The sequence below is a fragment of the Hemiscyllium ocellatum genome, chromosome 49, assembly GCF_020745735.1.
Source record: "Hemiscyllium ocellatum isolate sHemOce1 chromosome 49, sHemOce1.pat.X.cur, whole genome shotgun sequence".
NCBI lineage: Eukaryota > Metazoa > Chordata > Chondrichthyes > Orectolobiformes > Hemiscylliidae > Hemiscyllium > Hemiscyllium ocellatum.
The window spans coordinates 2,706,608-2,728,018 of NC_083449.1; the positions used below are offsets into that span (position 1 = coordinate 2,706,608).

Consider the following 21,411-nt stretch of genomic DNA (forward strand, 5'->3'; position numbering starts at 1 on the left):
CTCCAAGAAAAGTGCTAGACCTGCTAAGTTTCTCCAGCAATTTTTGTGTTTTGTCTCAGATCTCCAGCACCCGTTGCGTTTATATTGTTTGATTTTGTTCTGTTGTAGATCTCTGCTCTAAGCCAACGTTGCAAGCTGACCCCGACGTGGAAGTATTCATTGGTGAAGGCTTTAACCTCGTCTGTTTGACTGAACCCTTTCACGAAAATCACCCCCTTTTATACACATTTTACAAAAACAGGGATTCTCTTAACTTCCCTTCAGAGAAGAGCAGTTATGCAAAAGAGGAAGCAACAATGCACCATTCAGGGTCCTACCAATGTGAAGTCACGACTCGCGATAGTAATTTGAGGAAATGGAGCAACATTGTTCTCATTTCAATCAAACGTGAGCTACATCTTCATTTATTTCATTTTTTTTACTGTTACTCAAACCTTTAAAAATGTAAGGGTTTGTCAGCTCATCCTGTCATTCCCAACTACGGAGAATTTTGTTTTATTGGTCTTCAGCGTTTACACTCTCTCTCATTATTGAATTTGTGAACACCTATTTATTACGGTCACCAGTCTCTCTCCATACCTCACAAATCTATTCCATTCCGCCCGCTTTGTAATTTTATTTTGCTATTTCCAGTGTATCTGCTTCCTGAGTCTGCATTTCATCTGAAGATTGAGGGTTTTTTTTGTGTTGAATTAGCTACAGACCTTTAAAGGTTTAGAGGAACACTGAAATCTTGGTGAACGAGTCTCGAGAAGCCTGAACGAGACAGGATAGATTAATAGGGAGATTAAGAAGGCTGATGAGACACTTGCCTTTATAAGTCATGGCAGATATCATAATGCATTGAGAGACATGCCAGAACGGCACAAACCTTGATATCTGTCTCATTATCACCCTCTATCTTTGCTTCTCTCTGACTCTCTATGTCTCTATGCATCTCTAAGTCTCTCTATGTTTCCATATCTGTCAACAGTTGTTTGATTCTCAATGACTTACATTGATTGTCTATGACTCGAGTTCTGTTAATCTCAATGGCTCTGTACTTTTGTGTTTCTCTATGTCTCACTCTGACTCTCTATGACACTATGTTTCTTTATAACTCCTTACGAACCTCTGTGTCTCTATATCTCGGTTACGTCTGTAACTCTCTATGTTTCTCCTTGTCTCTCTATGACCCTCTGTGTCTGTCCAACACTCTAAGTGTGTCCATCTCTCTCTAACTATCTCTCACAATCTCCACCTGTATGTTAGAAATGCAGCTTGTTAATGAAGACAAATGTTCCTGACTTGGAAAAGTGCCTAACAGTTTGGTTCAATCACAGGCATCCCTGTGTCTGTCCCAGATCTGAGTGCAAAGAATGGAAACGAAGTAATGGAAGGAGACAGCGCCTGGTTAAATTGCTCTGTAACCCGTGGTTCGACACCAATTCAATATATTTTCTACAAGGATAGTCAGGAGATTTACTGGGAGTATTCCAACCACAGTAGAATCGTACATACAATCGTGAACATCAGCAAAAGTCAAGAAGGCAATTATCACTGTGCTGTTTCTAACCAGGAGGAAGAGTCTCTCCTCTACAGCAAATTACTCGCCGTTTCAGTGATTGGTGAGTTTCTAAGCAATTCTATACAAATCCGCATTATCAGAGTACTGTGATATCACTAGGGGAGGGGGTAGTGGAAGGTTTACTACGATGTTGTCTTGGGGGCTGGAGAGTTCTATGATGGAGAGTGATTGGACAGACTACGGTTGTTTTCCTTACAACAGAGGAGATTGCGAGTGCCGGGACATGATTGTGATGGGAGTAGTGTAAATAGGATAGACAGGAAGAAAACCTTTTCCTGCTTGATGGAGGGATCAATGGCCAGGGAAGAGGCAGAGATTGAAAGTAACGGGGAAGAAGTTTTGAGTGGGACATGTGGGAAAACATTTATATCAAGACAGTGGTGGTGAATCTGGAATTCCCTGTAAGGGTAATAGAGGCAGAAATCCTCATCATAATGCACTTGTGATGCAAAGGCTGGAGTCAGATTAAATGGTCGTCGAAATTTCACTTGTATTTTCATGCAGAAATACGTGCTTGGATAACGTGAATAGCCAATTTATTTCCGTAGGCAGGGGGTCCACAACTAGGGGATATTGGTTTAAGAAGAGAGGGGAAAGGTTTAAAATGGATGGAAAGAAGAATTTACTTACACAGAGGGTGGTGTGTATTTGGAAGGAGATGCGAGAGGAAATGGTTAAGGCAGATACAATTACAATATTTAAATGATATTTGGATGGTACAGGGATAGGAAATGTTTGTAGCATATGGGCCAAACGCAGGCAAGTGGGACTCAGTCAGTTTATGAGACCTGGTCAATATGAATGCACTGGGCCAAAGGGCTTGTAAGACCTTATGTACCTGTAAGTACAGGGAAAAAATGGATGCGAGAATAGAAAGGCTCTTGTGAGCGGCATGGACTCAATTCACTGAGGGTTTTTTTTTCTGTGGTGTAGAACTCTGACTCAATGATTCCATGTTCGGTAATCCATCAGAGAATGGCAGAAGCTTAGGAGAAGCAGAAGGTTGATTGTAATCCCGAGAATGTTGATAGTAGGGTGGAGGTGGGGACAGTGTCTGTAATCTCCAGGATGTAGATATTGGGGTGGGATTGGAGACAGTGAAGTTAACCCCCAGGATGTTAGTAGTGGGGTGGGGGTGGGGACTGTAACAACCAGGATGTTGACACTCATTTGGGAATGGGGACAGTGAAGATAAGAACACAAGGTCAAGAGGGCGATGGTTGGTTGATGTACCATTTGGCCAGCCATAGTTAACACAAATCTTTCAAAGTTCAGATTTTACACGAGACAGAGATAACTGTCAGAAAAATGAGAAATGCAACACTTGATCTTTTATTTCCTCTTTGTCTTGTTTTGTTCCAGTCCCTGTTGCTGGTGTTTTTCTCAAACTCAGAACCAATAAAACGGAGATTCTGATTGGGAGTAGTCCCGTTCTAGAATGTGTATTGAGCCGAGGTACAAGACCTTACTTTCAATGGTACTTCCAACAGAAAGCCTTAAACAATGTCAGCGTGAATTACAACTTTAGCTCAGACTGGAGAGAGCTGGCCATTGAATCGTTCCAGTCCCAGCACCAAGGCCAATACCGATGTGGCGCAATCAACAGGGGTCCCAGTGGAATGATATTTAATGTAACCAGCAATCCCATCGATCTCACACTGCCAGGTAATCCATTCTTCATCTTAGAACTGTGCCCATTCTTCACCAGGCTCCAGCAGAAGACGTGGCAGGAACACTCTAAAACAATGCTAGAGAAACTCGGCAGGGCTTGCAACATCTGTGGGGAGAGGGACAGAACGAGAGAAAATTAGCGTTACCATTGCAGCTTATTGATACAAAGCGCTGGAGAAATTCATCACGTCGGGCTGCATCTTTCAAAAGAGAGAAAGAGACACCAACATGTTTTTTTTTAATTGAGTAGTGAGATGATTCAATCCCAGGAGCAGGGATGTCTCGCTGCATTTGGGCAGGATGAGAACACACTCTGGAGAACTGTGTGTGCAGTTTGTGGTCTTCGCATCTGAGGAAAGATGTTTTAGTTAAAGATGGGGGACACCAAACATATCCCAGACTGATACCTGGGATGGCAGGACTGACACTTGGAAAGACATTGAATTGGTTAGGACTAAGATTGCATCCATTGGGGTTTTGAAGAACGAGGAGGGATATCTTATAGAAACGCAAAGATTTCAAACAAGGAATAGACTGAATAAGCACAAGGAGGGCATTCCTGATGACTGGGTGGAGACTCCAGATCCGGGGGTGACAATCTAACGGAGACAGGTTGGGAATGAGGTGGAAACTAAGGTCTCCATCCAGAGACTGGGGTGCCTCTGGAATTCTCTGCCATAGAAATGAATCTGGGCCAGAACACTGAACGTTGTTCAAGAAAGAGTTGGTGTAATTCTTAGTAGCGAAAAGGAGATTGCGAGGAGACACAGGACGAAGTTGGATGATCAACCATGATCGCATTGACTGGGTAGAGGAGGCGGGACAGACCAATTGGCCTCCTCCCAATGATCTTTTCGATTTTTCTCTGTGAATGGCAACATTTGCCGCTGACAGGTTGAGGACAAAGTGAAATTTGCCTCAAGCTATGACGGCAGTGAAAATGAGGGGTAATAATTTCTCGTGGGCAATTTGGGGAGGGTGGCTGAAGAGCGATCTTTTGAGTTTAGCACTGAATAGTTTGGATTGATGGGATGTTAGTAATGAGAAAGGCTACACAGGAACAGTGATGTCTCTGCAATAGAAATGGTTTGGAGGGTATTTGACAGACACGAATGTTTCCCTCAAACCGACGGGTGTTGGCAGGGAGTCAGGGCAACATGGAATAGGGAACACTGGGGCTGATGCTTGCTGAAGGAATGATGTTATTGACAAGAAATCTCTCTCTGAATCCAGCACAGCAACACAGCGCTGAGATGGCAGCACTCATTGTCCCACTGTTTCTGATCGTTTCTCTCCTCATATTGCTTCCCATTAAACTCCAGAACAGGAAACAAGGTGGGTGATACACTCCAGCAGGTAATGCGGGCGATAGTTGTCCAGTCAGGACTTGACGTGGGTTTCGAACTAACACTGCTCATGTAATCTCAGTTTTGCATGCAATATTTGTGTGTGCGCATGTGTGTAGAGCCACGTCTACACACATCCCCTCTCTCCATCACTGACGCAGCAGTGTGTACTATATAGAAGATGCACTGCTGCAAGTCAACAAAGATCCTCAGTGGGCAGCTTCCAAATCCACTACCACTGCCATTTAGGAGTATAAGGGCAGCAGATATATGGGACACCACCCTTCTGAACAACTCAGTATCCTGACGTGGAAATCTATTAGCTTTTCCTGTGGTTAAAATGTTGCAATTCAATCCCTACGGGTATTGAGAATCTACCTACAGCAAACAAACTGAAGCAGTTTAGGAATGTGGCTCCCCATTGAATTCTCAAAGGAGCAATGAGGGATGTGGACAACAAATAGGCCCCTTGTGTAAATTAGAAATGACAGTTCATAAAACAGTGAAGATGAAAGTTCTTTATGAAAACGTGGGCAGGCTGAATGACTGGCAGATGAAATTAAAAGGGCCGACTTACAAAGTAATGTGTTGCGGTCAGAGGATTGGTCAGTACAAATATAAACGAAATATGATCATTAGAATAATTGCTTCTTGCGCATCAGTCATAGAAACTAGATTCATTCGCAACTCGTGACACGGAACATTTACAATAAAACGTTCCCATATTTTCTCTCTCTTATTTTCTCCAGCTGACTCTTCCAGCAGTTCCCGGCAGCACAGGTAGGTCAGTGAGGTGATTTACAACTTCTAACAGCATTCAAACACATTCTGAATGGACGAAAATCACTCTGGGGTGCAAACCCAGGCATTTTACATTTGTTAGACAAATTGGGTGAAAAGCACTTTAGTAGGAGAAAATGAGGACTGCAGATGCTGGAGATCAGAGTCGCGAATGTGGTGCTGGCAAAGCACAGCAGGTCAGGCAGCATCCGAGGAGCAGGAGAATCGATATTCCGTGCATAGGGCCTTCATCATGAATTAGCCTCATGTTTCTGCCCGAAACGTTGGTTCTGCTGCTACTCGGATGCTCCTTCACCTGGTGTACTTTTGCTGCACCACGTTTTCGAAACGAACTTTTGTATCTGAATCTTTTGAATTTAAAGCAAAACAGTTCAAATCGAGGACACACTCTCAATTTCTGTTTGACACTGAATGGTGCGTTGGTCAGTCCCCTCAGTGGTGAGGTTATCCATTGTTGTTGGAAGAATACAAAAAGTTAAGTTATCATTGGAATTATAGAGAAAGTTCAAAATGTGTTTGTGCAGAAGGATCTGGCTGTCTTTGTACATGAATCTCAGAAAGTAGCATACAGCTACAGCAAGTAATAAGGATGATATCAGTTGCAAAAGGGACAGAGTATGAAAGTACTGAAGTGCTACTGCAACTGTACACGGGATTGGAGTTTCTGTGCACACAGTACTTCATAGAGTTTGGGTCCCTTATTAAAGGGGGATGTAGTTGAACTGGGGGGAGTTCAGGGGAGATTCATTAAATTGCATACCAAGCTGGAAGATTAATCTGAGGAGGAGAGGCTGGTACAATTTGGATCTCTGTACTTGAGGACAGAGTAATTATACTGTAGGCGGCTGAGAGAAGATTCTCTCTCTCATTTCCAGAGACGAAGGGTGACTTAGATAAGAGCAGTTTCTGTGGAGGTTGGACTAGAGGAGATCTGACTGAAAGATCGAAAATCCCAAAAGGGGATTGACAAAGCAGAGGGAGAGAGGATGCTTCCTCATGTGTGACAATTTTGAATGAGAGTGATCGTTTGAGCTGAATGGAATGAGGAAGGAGGAATGAAAACTCTCAAATTAGGAGAGGTTTGTCAATCTGTGTAAATGCAAGCCTCCCCCCCTCCCCCCCTTTCCCACCACCACCACCACCACCACCAATCCCCACGGGATACTGACTAAACTAAAGGAGCAGACAGACAAATTATTCATCTGTGACAGCTGAAAGGGAACAGTGACAGCAAAATGGAGTTGAGGCCGGGGGGAGATCAACCACCATTGTATAAAACTTCGTAGAAGCGTCCTGATAGGCTGAGTAGACTCAACCTGTAGTTGTAGTGTTAGTTATTAGTGAATAAATGAATCAAAACTCCTGGGTGGTAGAAAATATACTTTGATCCAGCAAAACAGGTTTTAATTCAGGAAAATTAGAAAATAAAGACAAAAATGATTCAACACAAATTTGGTGATGGATGTTGTTTGGAAGGAACAGAAAGACATTTTAAAGTGTGCGGGTACAATTTTAAAGGGGGATCTGGGAGTATATGTGCAAAGATCAATGACAGGAGGAGTGCAGATAATAAAGCTCACAGTGTTCTCGGCATTATTAACGGGGATGAAGAGTCCAGGAGGAAGGAGGTGATGTTGAACTTCTACCAGACACTTGTTGGAAATCAGCTGAAATGTCAGAGAGAGAGAGATAACTGGTAGGTGGTGGTTTAACCTGTTGGTTGCCAAACCTCAAACAATGGGAGAGGTGAAGACGGAGACTCCTTCATGGTAACTTCAGCCAGTGAGAGATTCAATCCCATGCTGTCGATATGACTCTACATTCAAAATAAGCCATTCAGCCAACTGAGCCAACCCAACACCCAACATGAAGCAGAGCGCTGAAAAGAAATTCATTCCACTGAGAGCACAAGTAATGAATGGAGAATACTAGGTCATGACGATTAGTTGAAACGTGGGGGGATATATTATTAATCTGTCTGATAATTATTTGACACGTTACCTTTGGAGACAACAGAAGATGAACTTAGAAATACAGTTGAAGAACAGCTTTGGCCTTTTATTATCCAGCCAGGTTTTGTTCAATTCTGGGTACCTTATGCGAGGAAGAAAGTTCAAACGCTGGAGGGAGTGTGAAGGAGATTTATGAGAATGACAACAAGGGAGAGAGATTTTAGATACAGAGAAAGTTTCAAGAGATTGAGCTTATTCCCTTTCAAACAGAGGAGGTGAAGTGGTGACGTTATTGAGATATTGAACGTTATGAACAATTCAGACAGGGGAAAGAAAATTATTGTTTCCCATTCTTTGCTCTGTTAGTAACGGGCTGCTCAGAATTAAAAGATTATCAGTAAGCGAGTGAGATGAGGAGAAAACTTTTTCAGTGAGTTGTTGGGTTGAGAATGTGGTGCCTGCCTAGGAGATTAATGGAAGTGGATTCCATGTGATGTTTCAGAAGAGAGATGGATATGAATTTAAAAGGGATGATTTTAGAGAGCAACGGAGATAAACTGGAGAGTGAGACTAACTGTGTAGCTCGATCAGGACCTAGAAAATACAAGAAAGGCCTCCTTCTGCACATAAAATGTTATAATTATATGAACGTAGGAGTTCTGAGCCACATTCTGGACGATTCCAAGTAGTCATTCCTTGGCACCATGGCTCAGTGAACTCGTTATCGGGCAGTTCCGTGCGTAAATTGTGTGTCGCGAGTGGTTTGGAACTTGATTGGGTAATAATTCCGAAATATTTCATTCTGAGGGAGGCGATGGGAAATCGAGCTGAGAGCACGAGTGAGGACAGACCTGCCAGAAATTTCGATTACGCGGAGATTGTGTCAAGTCAAGTAAATGGTGAGTGCGAATCTGTGACCTGAAGAATTAACAAAGAAGATTGATGAGGACAGAACAGTAGATGTGATCTATATGGACCTCAGTCAGACGTTCGACAAGATTCCCTAAGGGTGACTGATTAGCAACTTAGATCTCATGTAATACAGGGAGAACTAGCCATTTGGATGCAGAACTGGCTCAAAGGTAGAAGACAGAGGTTGGTGGTGGAGGGTTATTTTTCAGACTGCAGGCCTGTGGCCAGTGGAGTGCCACAAGTATCGGTGCTGGGCCCTCTGCTTTCTGTCATTTTCATAAATGATTTGGATGCGAGCGTAAGAGGTACAGTTAGTAAGTTTGCAGATGACACCAAATTAGAGATGTAGTGGACAGCGAAGAGGGTTACCTCAGATAAATCGGGATCTAGACCAGATCGACCTGAGAAATAGCAGATGGAGTTTAATTCAAATAAATGTGAGGTGCTGCATTTTGGGAAAGCAAATCTTAGCAGGGCTTACACACTTAATGGCAAGGTCATGGGGAGTGTGGTTGAACAAAGAGACCTTGGAGTACAGGTTCATAGCTCCTTGAAAGTGGAGTCGCCGGTAGATAGGTTAGTGAAGAAGGTGTTTGGTATGCTTTCCTTTATTGGTCAGAGTATTGAGTACAGGAGTTGGGAGGTCATGTTGGGGCTGTACAGGACATTGATTAGGCAACTATTGGAATATTGTGTGTAATTCTGGTCTTCTTCCTATCGGAAAGATGTTGTGAAACCTGAAAGTGTTCACAAAAGATTTACAAGATGTTGCCAGGGTTGGAGGATCTAAGCTACAGGGAGAGGCTGAACAGGCTGGGGCTCTTTTCCCTGGAGCGTCGCAGGCTGAGTGGTGACCTTATAGAGCTTTAAAAATTATGAGGGGCATGGATAGGGTAAATAGATAAAATCTTTTCCCTGGAGTCGGGGAGTCCAGAACTGGAGGGCATAGGTTTAGGGTGAGAGAGGAACGATTTAAAAGAGACCTAAGGGGCAAAGTTCTCACGGAGAGGGTAGTACGTGTACGAAATGAGCTGCCAGGAGATGTGGTGGAGGCTGTTTCAATTGCAACATTTAAGAGGCATTTGGATGGGTATATGAATAAGAAGGGTTTGGAGGGATATGGGCCGGGTGCTGGCAGGTAGTACTAGATTTGGTTGGGATATCTGGTCGGCATGGACGAGTTGGACTGAAGGGTCTGCTTCCATGCTGTATGTCTCTATGACTCTATAATTCAATAACGTCCGGCATTGGGCAGCGTCCATGCTGGTATTCGTCTAGCTGAGATGATCAACCAAACTAATTCTCTTTCTGCAAGCGCTGGTGAGAAACTCAGTTTATTTTCTTTACAACACAGAAGGTTGCTGAAGGAGGGGATTATGATAGTGGTGCGTACGGTAGCAATATTGTAGAGCAGACAGACCTAGGGGTTCAGGTAAATAATGTTTTTGAAGTTTGAGTCACAGTAGACAGGGTCTTTGAGAAGGCATTTAGAACACATGCCTTCATTGCTCAAACCATTGAGTGGTGAAGTTCGGACACTGTGCTGTGGTCGTACAGGACATTGTTGAAGTCTGTTCTGGTGTACTGTGGCCAATTCTAATTGCCTTGTTAGAAGTGGATGTTATTACGCTGGGGAGTGCTCAGAAACGTTGTAGAAGAATATTGGTGAGAATGGAGGGTTTGAGTTATATGAGAGGCTGGATGGACTGGAACTACTTTCACTGGACCATAAAAGTTTGAAGGGTCACTTTACAGACGTTTATGAAATCACGAAAGGTATAGATAAAGTGAATGGCAGGTGCATTTTCTCTATGGTGAGGGACTTCAAAACTGGGGTTAATTTTAAAGTCAGAGTAGAAAGTTTTTTTTGAAAAAAACACGAGGAGTTACTTTTTTACACAGAGGGAGGTTCGTGTGTGGAATGGGCTTGCTGGGGAAGTGGTGAATGTGGGTACAGTTACAATGTTTAAAGAACATCTGAGGAAGTACATAGTATGGAAATGTTTGGAGAGATATGAATTAAACTCTGCCAAGTGTGACTCGTTTAGTTTGGGAACATGTTTAGAAGAATATATCCAATACATTAGCTCAACAAAAAAGCCTCTCTCTTGCAGATTGAAAACTAACAACTGATCTAGCATTCCCTACTGTTTGTGGAAGAGACGTCCAATCCTCTCCAACCCTTTGTGGGTAAAAGTGCTTCCTAACATCTCTCCTGAACGGTCTGGCACTAATTCGCAGACTATGCCCTCACTAGTTCCAGAATCTCGAAACAGTGGAAATAGTTTCTATTTTCTCAACCTGCCTTTTCCTTTCAACATCATCCCTCAGATCAGCCCTTAAATCTTAAAACACTAGAGAAAACAGGCCTCATTTGTCTAATCTCCACTCATTACTTGAAGTCCAGGTATCACTTTTGTAAACCTATAATGTACTCCCGCCCAGGTCAATCTATCCATCCTCAGGTGTGGTGTTCAGTTTGTTCCGAGTGGGGTCTAACCGAGATTTAGTATAACTGCAGTATCTCTTCTGTATCCTTGTACTCCAGTCCTCTCGATGTAAAGACCAGCATTCCATTAGCTTTCTTCAGGCAACGCATGTCAGAAATAAAAAAGAAACACAGAAATTGTTGGAGAAACTCAGCAGGGACAGATATTATTTACCATCTGGGGACTGACTATTGCCGTTGAAGACAATTTTCTACCTTTTCTTTTGACTCTTTAGTTTCGAGCTGTGCTGCAGCCGTGTACTGTTCAGGAAAGAACACAGACACACACAATGGTAACTATTGGTTTTGCTTGCAAACCTCGAGATTGTCGAGCAAGGGGGCGTACTCTGAGAATTATTAAGAAACGGTGGAAAATCAAGGCCATTTATATGAGGAAGGCTGTGTGTGATGGGTATGGCTCAAGTTGTGATTTGTAGGATAGACCCTAGGATCCATCGGAGGAAGACAGAACAATATTGATTCTTCGTGATATCATTCCTTTATTCTTCAGCGGGATCTACATGATCAGAGGCTGTCCTGACTGAGCCATTCCAAGTACCTCAGTTACAGACCAGAAGTGTGAGGGAATACCCCCCACTTGCCTGTATGGTGGCAGCTCCAACAACATTCGAGAAGCTTGATCCCATCCAAGAGAAAAAGCAGGCCTGGTTATTGACACAACATCCAAAAGCATCCATTCCCTCCACACCCAAAGCTCAGTAGCAGCATTATGTACCAGCTACAAGATGTACTGCAGAAGATCACCAAAGATCCTCAGACAACACTTTCCGAATCCGCAACACCTTCCATTTAGAAGGACAAGTGCAGCAGATACATGGGAACACCCACCCTCTACAATTTCCCCTTCGGGCCTCTCAGTGTCCTGACTCAGAAATATAACGCCATTCGTTCAGTATCATTGGATCAAAATCTTGGGATTTCTTCCCTCTGGGCAATGTGTGTCTATCTACAGTACATGGACTGCAGCAGTTCAAGAAAACAGCTCATCCCCACCTTCTGAAGTGGGAAACTAGTGATGAATTGGGAGATAAACGCTGGGCCCAGAGAGTGATGGACACGTGCCATGAGTGCCATTTTTTTAAAAATTGTAAAATTTACTGGGGCCTGCACTCTCCCCATTGTTCGCTTGTTCTGGGAGAGTGCGTCCAAAATTTGTAGTGAACGTTGATGCAAAATATCCATTCAATGGTATTGAGCCAAGATATAGAGCCAATAGCTTAAGTTTACGTTCCTGCTTGATTGGCAGTCTGACCTTAATTATCACTCCGTATTTAAATTAAGGAGTCATTTGCTGCTGATTAACATTGTGTTGTCTAATCCTTCAATTCACTATGCTTATTGTTTCTCGATTATTAGATGACTCCAAAATGGATGGGAGTTTGTTGTACTCGGTCGTAAAGGTCTCAAAGCCAAGAAACGCTGGTAAAGGATACAATAAGCATACTTCTATCACATTTCTGGCGCAGTGAAAGTGGCGATTTTCTCCGGTCTATCTCAAACCCTCAAAACATCAGCCACTTTTAAACATCACTGGTGTTTCTTTTCCCAAAGCCATGGAATTAAGATCTTCCCAGGGTTTCAAATCTTTCTACATCTTGAATTTATTAATAACCGATAATGTTTTTTTATCCTCTAAATCATAGTCATCTTCCCTTTACGTCAACTAAATTAACAACAGGGCAATGTGAACTGGAGCTTGAAAGTTACAATGATGGCTAATTACTATATTGTTCATCTTGTTTTGAGGGATGCCTAATCTTTTGGCCCTGGGGAGTCAAGCTGTTTATTGCTCCAATACAACAGCTTAATGTCTGACAGTGGCACCTTCTGCCATTGGTCTCTGGGGCAAGGAGCCATTTGCTCTTGGCCTCGCATCATTCTCACGGGGAGCATTGCCATCTCATTGTCGCGAGTGTTTCTCAGGCGCCAAAAAGGTAGATGGAAGGGAAGGTAATGTTAAGGAAGCAGAAGGCTGCAGAAGGACTTGGACAGGCCTGGGGAGTGGCAAACGAAATGACAGATATACTAGGATGTGGGAAAGTAGGAGGTCAGGAAGAATAGAGTCACAGACTGTTTTCTAAATGCAAAAGGTTTGGCAAATCGGAAGCACAAAGGTACTTCAGAGTCCGAGTTCAGGATTTTCTCCCTATTAATAGGTAGATTTGGTTGGCAGTTAGGAAGGCAAACGTAAAGTTGGAATTAATAAAGAGGGTTAGAATGAAAGACCAGGAATGTACTGCTGAGACTGTATTTGGAATATTGTGTGAAGATTTGGGCCCCCTATCTAAGGAAAGATGTGCCAAACTTGGAGGGAGTCCAGAGGGGATTTACAAGAAAGATCCTCCGGTTGAGGAACTTGTCACATTAAGAAACGTTGAGGACTCTGGGTCTGGACTCAATGGAGTTTAGAAAGATGAGGGAGAATCTGATTGTAACTTACAGAATAGGGAGGTCCGGAGAGAGTGGTCATGGAGAAGATGTTTCCACGAGTAGGAGAGTCTAGATCCGATTCCCTCCAGTGTCCCTTCGGGCCAACCTGGTCCACATCGACCCTTTGAAGAGCAACCCAGACCCATTCCCCTACATTTCCTCTTGACTAATCCACCTTGCACTTCGTGCAGTTTAGCATGGTGAATTCACCTGACCTGCACATCTTTGGACTGTGGAAGGAAACCGGAGCACCCAGAGGAATCTCAAGCAGACACGGGAGACTGTGCAAACTCCACACAGACAATTGCCCGAGGCACGAATTGAACCTGGGTCCCTAACCACTGAGTCACTGTGCCAATTCAGATTGAAGGAATGACCCTTTAGAACTGAGATGAGGCGGAATTTCTTCAGCCAGCGAGTGGGGAATCCGTGGCACTCATTACCACAGAGGGCTTCCATTAAATGTTGTTAACACAGAGATAGATAGGTTCTTCATTAGTAAGGATATGGAGTGTTCCAGGAGAATGGGATTGAGAAACATAACAGCCATGATGTAATGGCGGAGTAGACTTGATGGCCGAATGCCTGTTAAATCTTATGATCTTGGTTACTAAGTGATTAAAGTATGTGATGCCTCGCACAGGTTAGCCCATCCAATTTAGAGCTTGTGAGCACGTGCTATGAGCCACCCACACTAAAATATGTTCAGGCAGCTGGACGACCAACACAACATACGGGATAGGAGCCCTCAGGAGGCTACTTCCCCCATTCTATACGACAGTGGCTGATATAATTTTAGCCTCAACTCCAGTTTCCTGTGCTCATTTCCTTTAATCCCTCACTGAATAACAATCTGTCTATCCCCCTCCTTCAACTTATTCGTGTCCCGACATGTCTCACACACTATTTCCATTTTGCAGTGGGGGGAGGAGGTTGGTGGGGGGAGTTGTCGTGAATCCCCACCGATTCCCACCCCCTCTCCTTTGGAGGGAAACTATTCCTCCCCATCTCCGTTTTCAATCTGCCTCACACCCTTCTCCTGAAACGTTCTAGATTGTTCCACATGAGAAAATATTCTTTCTCCATTTCCTTTGTCAATCCCACTTTCTCAATCATCTTACATCCCTCAGTGAGAACTCAGTTTTTTCTTGAAACTCCAGAGAGTATCGGCCTGAATTGTTCAATCTTTCTTTTGAAAACAAACCCTAAATCACGTTACATTTTGATCGTATCTTGGATGTAAAATACACGTCGCAATTTGCTCAGTCATAGTGTTGGAGTAAAATGTCCATCGGTCCATCGAGTTTGTGATGGTCCGAAACATCCACCTCAATATTCTCTAAATCCCATTTCCCAACACTTGGCCCAAAGCCTTGGCGTCATGAATGCACATCTAAATTCTCCTTCAATGTGATAATATTTTCTTCCTCTCCCAACCTTACAGGCAGTGAGTTCCGGATGCCCACCAGCATTTGTGTGAACAAGACTTTCCTTATATCCCATCGAAACCTCCAGCCTTTTAACTTCAATCTATGCCTCTCCCTTAATCATTGATCCCTCCATCCAGGGGCGTATGTTTATTCCTGCCATGCTATCTGCGCCCCTCATCGTTTTATACTTCCCTCTCTTTCAATCCATTCTGCTGTAAAGACAACGACTATAGTTCATCCAATCTCTCTCAATCACTGTAATTACCCAGCCCCCAAGGCAATATGCTGATAAATCTTCCTGTGCTCCATCTCTCACAGTTCATTGCGATATATACCGTCGGTAAAATGCATTTTTTTTTATTTGCAGCACACTCTGATGGTGCATCAGGAACGAAACAAGTAAGTCTTTTTGCATTGAATTTTTAATCAGCAAAGTTATATTTTTAAAATAAAGTCACCATTATCTGTTTAGAGTGAGGGATGTGTGTGTGTGTGTGTGTGTGTGTGTGTGTGTGTGTGTGTGTGTGTGTGTGTGTGTGTGAGAGAGAGAGAGAGAGAGAGAGCAAGAAATGTGTATTCTGATGGTCACCACATCTGCTTGCAATCTCAAGCAGAGCAGCAATTGAACTGCATATTGTCAGTGTGACAATACATTAACAACAAACAATAGACCCAACTGAGCTAACCAAACCTAACTTGGCCCGTAACAAACACATTGGGGAGCACCGTGGCTTAATGGTTCGCACTGCTGCCTCCCAGCATCAGGGGCACAGGTGCATTTCCAACCTCGAGTGACTGTCCTTCCATGTGGAGCTTTTGCATTCTCCCCGTGTCTGCGTGGGTTTCATTTGGATGTTCCGGTTTCCTCCCACAATGCAAAGATGTTCAGGTGAAATACATTGGCCATGCTAAGTTGCCCAAAGTGTGAGCGATAGGCCAGCCAGGAGGGCTAGCCAGAGAAATGCATATTTATAGGGATGGGTCTGGGTCGGATGCTACTCAATGGATCACAGTAGACTCGATGGTACGAAAAGCCTTCTTCCATACTCTAGGTTTGTATGATGTACAAGTTAAGGGGACTGGCCATGATTAATATGGAGATAAGATCAGTGTTTGTACAGCATGCTCTCCAGAGTCTTGGTGCAGAATAGATGGGTTGAATGGCCACTTCCCACACTGTAGGGATTCGAAGAATATCAATGTCTAATTGAGCGATGTGATGTAATTTATCCTGATCTCAATATTGCATTTTGATGAGATTTCTTTCAATTTCTGAAATAATAGGGAAGCAAAACCCTATGTTTTCAGCTCCTCAGGGTATGCCCTGCAGATGTGAATTTGAATCTTGCTGTGGCAGATGGTGGATTTGGAATTCGATTTAAACAAAAACAGATCAGAAGATTCTAATGACGACTGTTGCCAGGAAAAAAGAACTATCTAGTTCAAAGTTTAAGACTAAGATGTGGAGGAATTTCTTCTCTCAGAAGGTTGTGATTCTTTAGAACTCCTTGCCACAGACAGTTGTGTGTGGAGACAGGGAGAAAATTTATGGCTGGAGTAGATAGAGTCGGGAAACCGAGTGTTACGGGTTAAGTGCAGGAAAATAAAAGTGAGGAATGGGGGATCAGTCACAATGCTATTGAATGGCTGATTAGGGCTCGTGGGACTTGTTCCCCTCTATGATTGTCCTTAAGAGATTGAAATCTGTCCTCCTTATCCGGTCTGCTCTGTACATGAATCCTAACTCTTTGCAAACTCCTCACTGCTTTCTGGTTGAGCAAGTCGATCAGTTCAAGGACATTTCATAATTGGCATTCACTTCCCATCACGACAGAGATGGTCATGCCCTGTTCAGAGTACAGAGAAATAATATGTGCCGGAGTCAGGTTTAGTCTTATTCCAGTGACGTGCCTTGCCACCAGAAAAGATCGGTGTAGTGACCCCAAATATTCAGAGGTCCTCCTGTACACTCTAATTGCCTTACAAGCAACGTTTGTTATTCTCATCCATTTTCATAGAGTCACACAGCACGGAAACAAGCCCTTCGGCCTAACTCGCCCACGCTGACCAGGTTTCCCAAACTCAACCAATCCCATTTGTCTGCATTTGTACCATACCTCTTTAATCCTTTCTTATCCATGAAACTTTCCAAATGTCTTTGAAATGTTGTAATTGTACCTGCCTCTACTACTTCCTCTTGCAGCTCATTTCATATTTTCCCCTCAAGTCCCTTTCTAATCTTTCCCCTCTCGCCTTAAGTATATGTCCAATTGTTTTGGACTCCCCTATCCTGGGGGGAAAGATAGTAACTTCTCATCTTATCTAAGAATCAGTAAATTCACCCCTCAGCCTCCACTGCTCCTGTGGTGAAAAGCTCCCAGCTTATGCAGCTTCTCCTTCGAGCTGAAACTCTCCAGTTTTCGTAACATTTTTGAAAATGTTTTGTAGTTTAACAACAGCCTTTCTACAGCACGCTGACCAGAACTGTACACAGTATTCTAAACGTGGCCTCACCAACATCCTGTATGATTGTATCATTATGTACCAAACTCCTGTTGTCAATGTTCTGACTGATGAAAGCAAGTGTACCAAACGCCGTCTTCACCACTGTGTCGGGCTGCGACGCCACATTCAAGGAACAATGTACGGGAACCCCTCGGACTCCTTGCTCGGCAACACTACTCAGAGTTGTTCTATTTACTGCATAAGTCCTACCCATATTTTGCCTTACCAAAATGTAATGCCTCAGATCTATCTAAATTAAACTTCACCTGCCATTCCGTGGCCCACTGGCACAGCTGATCAAATTTTCATTGTACTCTTAGATATCCCTTTTCTCTGTGCAAAATTCAACCAGTTTTGCTCCTGCTTCAATCTACTGCAATTATGTGTTGAACTTTTCTCAGGCTGACCAAGCGGAGCAGCAACAATCCTGCATCATATACGCCACCCTGAGACACACCGATACAGGAGGGGATGAGGAAGCTGATCAAGACCAAGAAAGAAACGTTTATGCCAACCTTCCACGGACACTGTGAGACAGCACAGAAGAATGCCTTCGAAGCTTCACAAATCGATCAGTAACAACTCTATCTTCCAGCAACTAAGGAGGACGAGGAAGAGAAGGCATGACAATGTCACATTTCTGCGACTAGGCTAGGCTTTGTTTCAATTCACGCAGCAAGATGTCAGTCCCAAAGATGAACTAGTCTTTGCGAAACCACTTAAATAATTGTCCATTGCACAACCCTCAGTGTTTCAATTTATCCTGCTGTTGTGCAACTAAGTTTTGAAATTTTGTGCAGTCCACTCCTATCTTGCATATTCATTTGATCTGGTCAATTGGTCGAGGAAGATGAGTCAATTTATTGAATGCACTCTAGATCTTTCTTTAAAACTGTGGTGTGTTGCAATTAACTCAAGACAGGTTCATTCTCCAAACGTATCTTTACTGCTCTCTAACTTCATCACATTCAATAATTTTAACCAGCTCTCTTTACATACCTCACATGGAATCTACCTCTATAACGACCCCAGGCTGCACATTCCAATCCGAACAACTCTCTGAATAAAGAAATTTCTCCTCATCTCACTCCTAGCTCTCTTTCAGATAATCTTGAAATTGTGACCTCTAGGTACTGATATTCCAACCAATAGAAAGACACTTCTTCCTTCCCGTCAAAATTCTTCATATTTTTGAACACCTTCAGAACTTCGACCTTTACTTTGTTTCTGTTCAAAGGGGCATAAACCCGATGCCCCTAATCTTTCCTTTTATATAAAATCCTTCGTTCCTCTTACCATTTTAGTGTATCTCCAAAGAACCATTTCCAGATCTTGAGCATCTTACATTAAATTAGATGCCCAGAAATAATACAAATGTGATCTGACCAAAAATTTGTAGAGGTATGGCTTCACTTCCTCAATTTTATACTCAATGCCTCTACTTCTAAACACATGGATTGTTTGAGTCATCTTCACAGCGATTTCAGCTTGCCTGGCCACCTTCAGAGATTGATACACGTGAACCCTGATGTCCACCTACTCCACGACTCCCCTCAAAGACGTTTCATTGAACCTGCAATATTACCGTGTGTTTCTGGTAGCAAAACGCATTACCTTACACTTCTTGGCATTGCAATGCAACTGCCAGGTTTCTGCCCATTTGGCCAAGTTGTTAATATCCCTGTGAAGTCTCTCAGCATCATTCTCACAATTCTCTCTTCTCACCTGCAAATTTAAAGATTATATCCTCAACACCCAACCCCTAATCATTTGTATAAACAATGTAGTTAACATTTTGTTCCTGTAAGTTTATTCTATGTGGATATGAATGCATTTATGAGTCTGTTCCTGCTGTGATTTGAGAGTATCAATATTAATCCGTATCTCTCAGGTTATCCTGTATGATATGTGAATGCAGTTAACAATCTATGCCTCTCATTTTCTGCTTTGTCAATATGTGAATTTACTTATCGATTTCTACTTGTCAGATCCTGTTTGGTGAACGTGAACAGTCCACGTACCAATTTCTATCTGTGAGATTTTGCCCTGTGAATGTGAGAGTGTCGTTATCAGCCTGTGCTGGTCCGTTTATTTTCTGTGAAACTGGGAACGTAGTTATCATTCTGTTCCTGCCAGTTTTAGCTTTGTGACTGAGAAAACAGTTATTAATCTATCGCCGACAGGTCTTGTAATGCGAATATGTGACTTAAGTGAACAGAAATGGACCGATGGAGACTGATAGTCACACATTTGCATCGCAGTAACTGTATCCCCTCACTTGTTTGTTTCTGCAACATGATAGAGTGAGTGTAGCTATCAGTCTGTACTTATCAGTTTCTACTAGTGTGTCTATAAGTGGCTTAATTCTCTGATATTTGCCGTGACTGTGTGATTCATTCTGTGAGAGCTATTATTAGGGTGCAGAGAAGACGTCTTAATTTCTTCTGCATTTTGCAATTTATGGGTTGACTGTCAGTCTGTGGTGTGGGTAGGGGAGACAATAGATAGGGCAACGACAGGAGGTAGACTGCTTTATTCTGAGAACCATTTCGAATCAGGATCGCACATTTCCTGTTTGGTTTGAGAGTCAGTTCATACTGAGACACCTGCTTTCATTTTGGACCCAGACATTGCATTTTTTGTGCGTGAGAGAGTCTTATTTTGCATGTTATTCCATTTCTGAACGGCTTTTAAATATCGAGACACAACACAACACACCAGCATGTCATCTCCTTTCTAACAGACATCAGAAAAACTGACATGGTACAGCACACGAGAAGACCATTCATCGCATTATGTCTGTACTGCGACATTGTATAATGCATCAATTCTGCAGAAAATTTTGTAAATGTGAACTTGATCTGCTCATTGTTACTGTTGAAATGACAATTTGACACGAGTTCTGCAGTCAACTGACTTTTAATATGTATAGTGCTGGCTGTGATGAGTATCGCTCTGATGAGTATTCTCCGCTATTCAGTTGCGATTTTATGTCTAAATGCAACATAAACTCTCTAAATAAACTCTTTTCAATATCATTTAATTGTATTGCATTTCAGTCTCAGTTTCTTTTCACTGTTTATGTGTGTGTCTATATATGTGTGTAGTGGACTTTATTGTTAACTACTGGGCACTGCAAATATTTTATAACCTCAGCCGTGATCAGTGGTTTGGACATCAATTCATATTGGAAATAAATGAGGCTAAATTTCATTATTTTCCTTGCAGCATTCACTGGCTGCATGACAGTGAGTTTTCTCTTGTGCTGTCAGTCTGTATCGCAGTACATGTCTCCTGTAATGAATGGCAAACGGCCGAAGTGCTTTAATTGTTGCTGTCTGTAAGAATCACATACAAGTAAAAATGTAACGCACTGCTACTGAAAGGAGACTATGCTGTTCTTCAGAGTCAAGTTAGGTAGGAACCACAATGGAACTCTCTCTCTTGTATCGTGCAGAATGTAACAGACTAATGATATAAAAGTGTTGGTGTTCAGAATGCAATCGGTTCTTTTTTTGTTTCAGTGCTTAGTGATGTACTTTTCCAAATGCTGCTGAAGTAACAATCAGTGTAAACTGAATCTATTTACAACTGAGTGAAAGTGCAATGAGCAATTCAACTGCATTGTAGCTGACGGATCATAATGTTCCTTGTACAGAAAATACAATTGGCTAATTCCCTTCTATTTTCTGATTTAGACAGGACATCACCCTGATGCATGATCTGGAATGCTCTTGTGTTGCTGTATGGCAGGGATTAGGAATGCAAACTGATTTTGTTTCCATCATGCAGTGCAAAATATTTAATAAGTCAAATTTAATTTATGGAACAATCAACACGGTTAACTCTGTTTGAAAGCACAATGAACAGTTTTACAAACAACCAATTTTGGCTTTTTTCTTTCCTTTCTTCACAGCATTGAAGGATGGCCATTGGATTCCATTGACGCAATGTCCCTTCTTTACAACCCCATCCACCTCTGTCTCTCTCTCTTCAAAGCCTACCACATCTCTCTCTCTCCGTGTCTCGATCTCTCTGCCTCAAGTGTTTGTCTCTCTCAATACTCTGACTAACTTTCTCTCTCGCTATCTCTCACACTTTATTTCAATCCTGACCCCATATCTCCCTCTACCAATCCTTCTCTCATCTCAATTTTCCTCTCTCTACTCTCAAACCTGCCACCTCTCTCTCCCTCTCCCTCAATTCTACTCCCATCTCTCTCTTTCTCCCCAATCATTTCCCAATCTATCTTTCACTCCATGATTTCGGCCTCATCTCTCTCTCTCTC

The 21,411-nt window shown here is 42.7% G+C and overlaps 1 protein-coding gene across 5 annotated transcripts in view; it reads left to right on the forward strand.

The window, feature by feature from the left end:
* Positions 1-20,122, forward strand: part of LOC132837091 (platelet endothelial cell adhesion molecule-like) — a 35,161-nt gene extending 15,039 nt beyond the window's left edge. For 2 of the 5 annotated variants that reach the window (XM_060856767.1, XM_060856766.1), the window contains exons 6-15: positions 109-387; positions 1,323-1,607; positions 2,930-3,232; positions 4,472-4,573; positions 5,334-5,364; positions 8,145-8,236; positions 10,974-11,030; positions 12,115-12,180; positions 14,986-15,017; positions 17,525-20,122. In XM_060856767.1, coding sequence (XP_060712750.1) covers positions 109-387; positions 1,323-1,607; positions 2,930-3,232; positions 4,472-4,573; positions 5,334-5,364; positions 8,145-8,236; positions 10,974-11,030; positions 12,115-12,180; positions 14,986-15,017; positions 17,525-17,656 — 1,379 coding nt within the window. In that variant the 3' untranslated portion in view covers positions 17,657-20,122. The remainder of the gene's footprint in view (positions 1-108; positions 388-1,322; positions 1,608-2,929; positions 3,233-4,471; positions 4,574-5,333; positions 5,365-8,144; positions 8,237-10,973; positions 11,031-12,114; positions 12,181-14,985; positions 15,018-17,524) is intronic. The other 3 variants (XM_060856768.1, XM_060856769.1, XM_060856771.1) reach the window with 3 other exon arrangements.
* The last annotated feature ends 1,289 nt before the right edge of the window (positions 20,123-21,411 follow it).